Raw genomic sequence first — 10,112 nt, forward strand, 5'->3', positions numbered from 1 at the left:
CCCCCGTTTTTTCCACTCTTAAAACGTCATCACCATCAGTATTGCCTTTTTGCCTTTCTCATCCTGGACCAGGGCATATGCCTCTTGACAAACACATTTCGCTTTTCCCTATCTTGAAAATGAGATATTTTCTTGACATCATTCCATGTCTTTCACCTTTTTTGAATATTTCTCTCTATAGTCTCTAAGATTCATCCCCAGGCTCTCTCCAAACTTACCCCTTCCAAAAAGACCCCGGTGGCCACACAGGTTGACTCTACGGGGGTCGTCCCCAGACCAAACTTGAGCAGCTTCCCGACTGCTTTGATGAGCCACTGCATGAAGCCCAGGTAATACAGCACCGTCAGTGCCGCGTTCATGAAGAACATGATAGGGATTGCCTGTAATGGACGAACGTGGGTAAAAGTGAATTAATGTTGACGTCTTCCCCGTTCATAAAATAAGATTTAAAAAAGTCTTGGTACGTCATGACGTCATAGCGACCCAAAATGTGACTGTCAGTGCTGCGTTCATGAGGAATATGATAGGGATTGCCTGCAATTAAATGACGAACGTTGGTTAAGAAAAAGTAGAGTTCGACCTCTTCATTATTCATAAGATTAGATAAAGTGTCTTGGCATATGACGTCATGGCAACCCAACATTGTCAGCGCTGCGTTCATGAAGAACACGATAGGGATTGTTGGCAATGGACGGCTTTGATGAGCCACTGCATGAAGACCAGGTAATACAGCACCGTCAGTGCCGCGTTCATGAAGAACATGATAGGGATTGCCTGTAATGGACAAACGTGGGCAAAAGTAAATAATGTCAACCTCTGACTCATTCATAAAATAAGATAAAAGTGCTTTCGCATATAACATCACAGCGACCCAAAATGTGACTGTTAGTGCTGCGTTCATGAAGAACACGAGGAGGATTGTCTGCAATTTACAAACGTGGGTAAAAGTAAATGTGAGTGAGGCAGCGTGGTGAAATCAGGCACTACTTAAAACAATGACATCGAGAAGCCGGCTTTTTGGGGGGGGCGTTAGGGCAATTTTTTTCGAATTTTCAAATTTTTGGCTCAACACTTTTTGTCCTTTAAAAAGGGCATTCATGTGAGAATTGTACTGAAAATCATTGATTAAAGGCACAAAATGTGTAAATTTACAGCTTCAAAGCAGTCTCACTTTATGGAAGTCATCTGATTTTGGTGACCAATATTTTTCCTTTTAAATATAGACAAGTAAACAAGCTTTACGATGATACCAATAACTTAACATGCCCAAAAACGGATGAGCGCATGATTCCACCACATCGTGGCACAAATTTCGATCTCTTCCACATTCCTAAAATAAGATAAAAGTGTCTTCGCTTATGACGTCATGGTGCCTAAAAGTGGCCACCAGCACTGTCCTCTCTGTGATCATGAAGAGCATGGTAGGGATTGCCTGCAATTAATGAACATGGGTAAAAGTAAATGTGAGGCAGCGCGGTGAAATCAGGTAAGCTTGCAAAATGTTAAATAATAAAGTAAAATCTACAAATACCTTATGGGTGGTGTGTGAGTGCTCTGGTGTGATTTGCTCCTTCTTTCCTAGAAAACATCTATCGTCCTTATCTCTCCTGTTTCTTTTTGGAGCTTTTTACTCTTATAGAGGGTGCGGTGGCGAGGCAGTTAGTGCGCTCGTCTCCGAAGCGAAAGTCCGGGTACGAACCTTGGTTCGGACAAGGATTTTTACCCCCTCCTGCCCACCCAGCAGTAATGGGTATCTGACTTCGAGTTGGGGAAGTAAAGACAGCGTGGAAAAGAACTGGCCACCATACCACAATATATCGAAGGCCCAGGAAGTTGTCTCACTAGCAAGGCAATCCCCAATGTCCGGATTGGATGCGGGAACAACTCTTATAACACCTCTAAACTTTGGCACGCATATTATGACCTAATTGTGTAGCAAGCACCTTTCAACTGTTCCTAAACGCAAATATCCATACCCCAAATATGATGTAATGGTCCCTGTAACTGTCGCCGAAGAGGAATCTAGATCCGTGATCCGCGTTGTCGAAAAACTCTTGGAATCGATCCTGGACCCACATGATGGTGTCGCGCCCTGTCTCCCATCTGAGGACAAAGACTGCAGAGAGGAACTGGAGACCTATGCCCCATATCACTGTGTGCCAGTTGATCTGAAACAATAGAATAATATAGATTACACAAAATGAGTCCAGTGTCAGAACAGCCAAAACGCCACAGTGATAGACATGTCGTTCTTTTTTAAATGGAGGCATCATTTTTACGACATGTTCTCTGTCATACCTCGGAAAAGCATTTTGGGATTTTTACAAAACAAACTTATTGAATACTTTTCTTTAAAAAGGAGTATACAAGTGATCGAGATTAGAGGGCAGCAACTTAACTTACGATAGAAAAGAATGGTTTTGTTTTGTTTGTTTGTTTACTGTTAGGGGGGCTGTTGTTGTTTTACTTTCATAATTGTTTTTAGGTACACAGTTCGCTTGTCTATAATGTCGGAAAGAGACAATGACTGTCTTGAGGAAAGTTCGGAAAATACACTAGAGCGGAAAGGAAGTATTTGTACCACAATCCGAAAACCCCATGATTTAGCTTTGTGAAATCCACGCCAAGTACGCTGAATCACAATATGATTTTAGAAGAGTCTATGATTCAGCATACTTGGTGGGAAACTCATTGCATTCAACTATGACATTACCCAATGACGATACAAATAGTTTTCCGCATTTTGTTTATTCACTACTTATTCTTCATGTTTTCAAAACAAGCACTTATTCAGCTAACTTCATGTACACATGTAAACACGTACTCTTCCGGGGTTCTCGGAGAGAAGCAAGGGTATGAGGATAAATACAGCAAGTCCGGGCAGAGAGCGAAGGTTCTCTGGTTTTTCTCGACCCTCGTCAATGAAACAATACACCATGGCTGCCACCAACGCACCGTATAGAAACCTGGGGATAAATCACGTAACTGAATATGAAGAATTACCGTATGGCATTATCTAGTATAATATCATCGCATAAAAAAGACACAGATAGACGGAAGAGTCTACATTTTGGTATAAATCACAACATTGTTCATCGGATAAGACGCACCAACATTTAATTAAAAGGGAAACACCATCAGCTTTGTTAATGGATCTTTCATTAATAGTAATTAACTAACCCGTTTTTCGTCAGCAGTCTTAGACCTAGATCCACAGTATTACAACGAGCAGCCATTTGTATATTATGAATAGGACGCAATGTTACGTCTTAAACGAGAAGGTCAACGTTAGTTCTAACGCAGAAATCAAATTGTGAATATTATAACTACGTCCAAAGAGATATTTGCACTACTAGTTGGCATTACACAGTCAGTATTTGTTGACAAAGTGAAATTGCTTTTTTTAGTAAGTGTTTTTACGCTCTCATCGACACAATTTAGGTCATAGAGGAGGAGAGCTCCGACCTTGTTCTTCAAGGCCAAAACAGGCTGAAAGGTCACATATATCTCATCACATATAACATTTTACTCTTCCATCGACACAATTCAGATCATGTAGGACAGGAGAGTCAGCTGAAAATAGAAAATATACAGTACAAAAGACAAGTACCACAATAAAAAAGACCACTGTGATTAAGACTTGTACCAACCATCTGAGAAAAAACCTGGCCTTCTCCAACAAATGTTCATGTTTGGCGTTCAGCTCCTTTGCGCCGTAGAGTCTCCAAGCTGTGGTGCGGATAAAGCGGCTTATGGCTGACGAGAAGACGGCGAGAACACCAACGATGGTGCAAACCACTAGACGCTTGGACCCTTCGCTTCCGAACCTGAGGGAAACAAAAGTATTTCATGTATAGGGGAAAGCGGGAAAATTTCGGACTCTATTATGTTTGGCCCCACCGCTCGCTTCAGGAACAATTTAAGCCTAAGAAAAATGTTTCACCATTATTGTTGGCCATTTGGGCATCACCGCTTGCGATATCAGCTTAGTGCATTATCACATTTTACCGCCAGAGTATCATATCTGAGGTACCCTAAGATGTTCGAAACCACCCCACTCTGCTGGAGACATCAGACAAATCTGAGGGAGACTTCGGACGAAAAGTAATGACTTCGGACAACAGTGTGTTTCATGTATCAAATGGAATTTCTTAGAGGCAAAAATTCGATGCTGTATACATCTATATTTCTACCTTTTGTTAGAGGTATGGAAATGTATTTCACACTCACTGGAAATCGCAGAAAACAGTGATCCAACCATATCTATTTAAACATTTCCGTTTTTATGCACGTTTGTGCGTGTTGATTTGAAGTCTTCCCTTATTATTGTTAAACATAGCTCATTGATGCCCTTTTTAAAAATATATATACTTTTCGCAGTCATAAAGAGTGACGAAAAGTTTTCTTATCCGCTTTAGTTTCCCCTTCTGTCAACGTCTGGATTTGGTGAGATCACAGCATTTGTGGAGGCGATCCATTTGCTGAGCTATTATCGCTATTTCTCATTAAGCGATTACCTCAGATTCCAATCCAGATAGGTGTGTTCTTGAACCTGGGCTGTTTGGGGGGGGGGGTTTCATTGCTTCCCATTACATTCTAACGGAAAGGAACACAAAATCAGAAAGTCGCCATCTCAAATGACCTGACAGTTATAGTGTTTCGGGAGGTGTTATGCCACAACCAAATCAAAACAGCTAATGGAAGCAAGGTCTGCAGATTAAAAACTGTAAGCCAGAATTTTCTTTTTTCAAAGATCTTCAAGCGTTGCACTTTGAGCTTTTGAAGATGAAAGTCAAACACACTCAAGACTTCAATGAGAATAGAAACATGTCTTCAGACCGTTTTGAATAGTCTTGTAGAGAAGAATTCTACACATTGTAGATAGATTCTGCACGACGCAAAGACAATAAATCATTAGCAAGTGAATGCATTGCGAGTTTCATCTTTTTATGACCTAAAAGGCCTCTTTTCTCTTTTCTGGCCCTGGATCGATAACAACAACAACTCTTTTCTGGTCCTATGTTTCCTTGTCATAGTTGCAGTCTGGGAAATACAACAATAACATAAGAATACGTTCTTAACATTCAATTTTTGTCGCAACTCTGATTCCAGCTACTTTACATTAGTCGTCTGGAGGCTTGGGGGGGGGGGCAGTGTTCGAAGTCACTCCACCCCTTTCTCCCTACATGGGGGTAGTAAAGGAAGCGTGTACATGAAACAGGCATCATAAAAGCGCGGTTTGATTTTATAAATTTGACAATCTCAGTAAGAGTCTAACGGCAATTTCAACGCAATTAGGTCATGTAAGTGCCTCAGAGAACGTGAGTTCGATTTTGCATGCAGATGTCAAGAGTTCGATTCCTAAGAGGGTAAGCAAGGCTTATTTTGATCTAGTATCTCCGTCTGTAAATGCTCTATCCAATTCCACCATGGTTGGTCTGATGGACAAAGTTCTATCTGCCCGACCACTATATGATCTAAAGTGCTTTGATGAGAGCTCAGTCGCTTAAAATCTTTTGTGCCACCATACGATGGAAACAGGCGCTAGTGGGGTTTTAGGGCATAAGGAGATGTTGACATCACCCAAAAGAGTGTTGATTTGTCTTGCTTTTGATAAGAATAGCCTAAAGGGTGGAAATAATAATATACTGGTTTCTTCGATTTCATAATTTTGACGAGCGCCAGATTTCACCACAATACCACACAATTTTACAAGGAGACCCCTGACTTACTCATAGCACAAGGCGGTAACGAAGTAGCCGATGTATGCACACAGTAGAACAAATGACACAAGGTAGCCTCGAGTAATTTTGTTCAGCCATTCGTAACTGTGTCTTGACCCATTCTGGAGAGCGATAACTCCGCGAGCAAGATAGTTATCCCTTCGGTCATCATCGTCCTCATCATCAAGTAACCAATCGTCATCGCTTTCATCATCATCGTCTGCCGGGCCATCGGTAGTGGTCTGGCCCATACCTTTCCCGTAGATTGCCCCAGCCTCGCCCTTTGGAGCTTGACGAGGCACCTGCAGATATAAAAAAAATTATAGTCAATGGAACCTAGGTCACGAAGATGGGCCAGTTTAACAAAATATTTGGCACCGTGCAAAAAAACAGGTGCTAGTTAGGGTAATGAAATCGGAGCAACAAACATTTTTCCGCAGGTCCGTTGTGCAATTTTTATTGATTTTTTTTTTTTTTTTTTTTTTTTTTTTTTGGGGGGGGGGGGCCTACATCTTATACGTTATTTCAAAAACACATTTTTATGTGGACTTTACTGAGAAATGTTGACTAAAGTTGGTTGTTTTTTTAAACCTGTAAATTTTCAGTTTCCAGAGATACTTAAGCTTTGGAAGCCACCAAACTTTGGATGCCATTTTCTTGCTAATTTTACCTCTGGCTGACACCAGGCGAACCTCACCTCGTTCAATTACAAATATCTTGACTTCTTTTCAAGACAGATGGATACATTTTTCATTTAAAGCAAAACAAATTGTGAGCTGAAAAATTTACCAAAAAAAACTTCATATGCCAAAAACTTGACGAGCGCCTTATTTTACCTTGCTGTGAAACAAATTATTTGCATTGACTTATTAAGGACACACGAACTGTTCCTTTGACAACACATGAAGACACTGTAAGAGCTGAAATGGTATATGTCTAACGCCCCTGTGAACACTATTCGGTTATTTGAGAGGCATGACCTCCGAGTTTCTCCAAAAGGACAGAGCCAAATGGGAAATTCGGATAAAGTGCCTTTTCCCAGGAACACAACGTCGGCCCGAGCTGAAGCTTGAATCCCCGAACCCCTAGTCTCACGATTACGGGTATGGTAACCTAACCACTACCTTTTAAATATTTGGGGGACCATTATATCATCAGATGGGAGATGTCGCACCAAAATTAAAGGCCGCATTTGCCAAGCAAAAGCAACCATGAAACAGATAATTACAAATCAATCTGTCACTAGAAACAAGAAAAATAGTAGTGAAAAATTACATAGAGCCAGTCCTACTATACGGTTGCAAAGCATGGACAATCAATAAACAGCTGGAATGAACAATTGAGGTGACAGAGTTGTGGTTCATAAGACGAATGCTCCGTATCCCATGGGCAGCTAGAAAAACAAATGAAGAAGTTTTGGTGGAAGCAAATTGCAGACGACAGCTTATGGCGAATATATAAAAGCGACAGGCAAATTTCATTGGACACACAATGCGGAAAGAAGCATTGAAGAATACTGTAGCAACAGGCAGATTTGATGGGGAAAAAAGGCAGAGACAGACAGAGGGAAAAGACACTGGACAAGTTGACCACATGGCTAGGAACAGCAAGAACAGCAAACACCATCGCTGCGAAGCAAGACAGAGTGAAGTGGAGATCCACACCGGATGAATGAATGAACCAAACAGCTAGGCTAAAGACGCCACTCTGAAGACACTGTTTTGGACCACTTTAAAAGGAGAAGTGTAACGTCGGTATTCATACAGATTGTTCACTTCTGCTTTCTTTACTTGAAATCTAAAAAGGCATTCAACAAGATTTATACCTTGAGATATGGAAACTTGTGTTCCTGATTTCGCTACCCTAGAATTACAGAGCTCTATTTGCTCAGTACATAGTTTTGAGAAATTTGACGTAAAAAAATGTTGAGCTTCACAATATGACAAGCTTTTACGAATACAATTCTTTGTACATCTTTATAACGACTCCGAACAAACTTACGATTTTGATAGAACAGAGGGATCATTTGGTTTTTAACCTCGTGGTCTTTGTAACTCAAAATGGCCAAAACTGTCAGATAGAGCTTTGTTATTCTTTGGTAGCGATTTGTGTATGATGGTTCATAATGTGCCGGCAACATTGCACCTGGTCTGCTGCTGATCGGACATTAAATATGTGAGCCACGTCGTTAAAGGGTGAACAAAATAATTTTAACAATGTCTGAATCCTCATACATTTACGTTAAAAAAAAATAACAGGGTCTTAGAAAATGCTTAATTATCCTCCATCAAATAGTACGCAATGGCACATTTTAAAAACTTCTACAAAACAGGGAGACGAATAAAACATCCCTAAAATATCTGAGTGGGCGATTTAAAGCCATAGTCCCAGCACAGAGACGTCATTTTTTTTTAAATGGAACGATTTTTTCTTTTGTAAGTGTTTTACGGCATTCGCAACTGCATAAGGTCATAATTATGAGCGCGAGAGACACATTAAACATTTTCAGTTGGTAAGTTATTTTGAATTTTGCCTGGATGACGGCCGAAGCCTGCTCTTATCGATGTTAGACCAAGAAGCGATATTTAACGTGCGCAACTTACACTCGGGACCTCCGAGATTTTACGCCCTTGTCTTAGGTGTAGATCTTTCCTACCAGAAGATCAGGAGTGTGGCTGAAAGACAGCAGTAAGAAGGAGTCAACGAGTAGCAGTAAAAAGGCTGCAGAAAGAGTCTGGAGCCTACAGGAGGGGGCAAAGGAGGTAAGGGGGTGGGGGAAGAAAGTGGAGACGAAAGCAGACGACAGAACATTGCTCGAGCGCAGGAAATGAGGTGAAAGGAGACAATGTTAGAGAATAATTTTGTTCCGAAACTACCCAGTTTCGAACCCGGGACCTTTGAACGAGAGGCGAACACCTTAATCTCTTGGCCAGGGGAGCCCATATTAATATGATGGGCATGGGGCTTCCATTCAAATTCTGCACTGATTTTTTAATTAAATTCTGTCTCAGAGGGGGAAGGAGGGGTGTGTTGTTTTAACTTGTTGTCTGTTTGTTTATTTCATGCTGCTTTAGTTTATTGTTTAATTCTTTTGCATTTATGTTTATGTTCATATTATGTTTCGTTTTCGAAAACAAAAAAAGAGGTTTGAGGGGGGGGGGTCGAACCTTGTGGGATAAAAAATAACAAATGCACAATCTATGTTTCTTTTCTTGTTTGTTTTCTTTTTAAACACAAAGGCACATTGAGCTTAAATGGTTCTTTTTGGGGGGTTTTCTCCCACCACCTACGTCACTTTCGATGTCATGAAAGAAAATGCCCCCCCCCCCCCTCAAAAAAACCCCCCCCCCCCCAAAAATATATAAATCCAATCGTAGCCTTTTGCATCATTTTTCTTGATATCCCGAAATGTCAATAACTTTATATATGGCTTTCAAAATACTGCTTTTGATTAATTGATTACGATTGCTACTTTCTCCTGTTACCTCGAAAGCGCATGCACATACACACAAACATATGCGTACACTTATATACGTAAACACAACAAAATATCACACATACACACACACACACACACACACACACACACACACACACACACACACACACACGCACTCTCTCTCTCTCTCTCTCTCTCTCACACACACACACACACACACACACACACACACACACACACACACACACACACACACACACACAAATCCAGACTTCTCTACCTTTTTTTCAGCCTGTTCCGACTCTTTGTTCAGAACCTTCACCTCTGGACAGATGATCTCCGTGGACTTTTTGAAGTTTGGGTACGCCGTCATCGCCAGCCGGTCAGCTGACGAGACTGGACACGGGCCATCAGGGTAGTCGGTCACCACAAGGTGACAATTCCCAGATTTATCTGTGTTATGATAGATGTCCATTGTCGCAAACACTTGTTTTTCCACTCACAAAACTGATTAACTCAAAGAATACATTTATTGTTTCCCAGCTTTGCTGTTTGGATTATGTTGCAGGAACTTACGATCAATGTATATCTTGTTTTGTATATACCGATCGTGAATGTGAAACTTTTAGTGAAAAACAGACTCTTCGAAACACGATGATATATTCCTTTCCTTGCTTTTGCTGTTGTTTCAGTTAAGTTTAGAACTACTTATAGCGCTGCTGTTCTTGAAGTTGCAGCCTCTTTTTGAAGGTTTGTTGATTTTGGAGTATAATATTGGGGGGATATTCAGAATAACATCAGTATAGTCACCACTGCTGCTCACCGAAATGTGTTGATGTCAATAAAAGAGAGAACTAGAGGTTATGATTCAACCGGCATTTTTTTCTACCTCCGAATTTTTACAACTGAAACATACTGTACGTTCCAAAACAGAAAGTGGTCTGTTCAGC

At 40.8% G+C, this 10,112-nt stretch overlaps 1 protein-coding gene across 1 annotated transcript in view; it reads right to left on the reverse strand.

The window, feature by feature from the left end:
* Positions 1-9,637, reverse strand: part of LOC101851260 (solute carrier family 28 member 3-like) — a 17,408-nt gene extending 7,771 nt beyond the window's left edge. The window contains exons 1-7 of the mRNA XM_035969163.1: positions 9,443-9,637; positions 5,733-6,025; positions 3,651-3,827; positions 2,825-2,966; positions 1,977-2,168; positions 694-774; positions 219-380 (exon numbers count right to left, since the gene is read on the reverse strand). Of these exons, the coding sequence (XP_035825056.1) occupies positions 219-380; positions 694-774; positions 1,977-2,168; positions 2,825-2,966; positions 3,651-3,827; positions 5,733-6,025; positions 9,443-9,637 (1,242 nt within the window). The remainder of the gene's footprint in view (positions 1-218; positions 381-693; positions 775-1,976; positions 2,169-2,824; positions 2,967-3,650; positions 3,828-5,732; positions 6,026-9,442) is intronic.
* Between the last annotated feature and the right edge of the window lie 475 nt (positions 9,638-10,112).

Source organism: Aplysia californica, unplaced genomic scaffold (genome assembly GCF_000002075.1).
Source record: "Aplysia californica isolate F4 #8 unplaced genomic scaffold, AplCal3.0 scaffold00122, whole genome shotgun sequence".
Lineage (NCBI taxonomy): Eukaryota > Metazoa > Mollusca > Gastropoda > Aplysiida > Aplysiidae > Aplysia > Aplysia californica.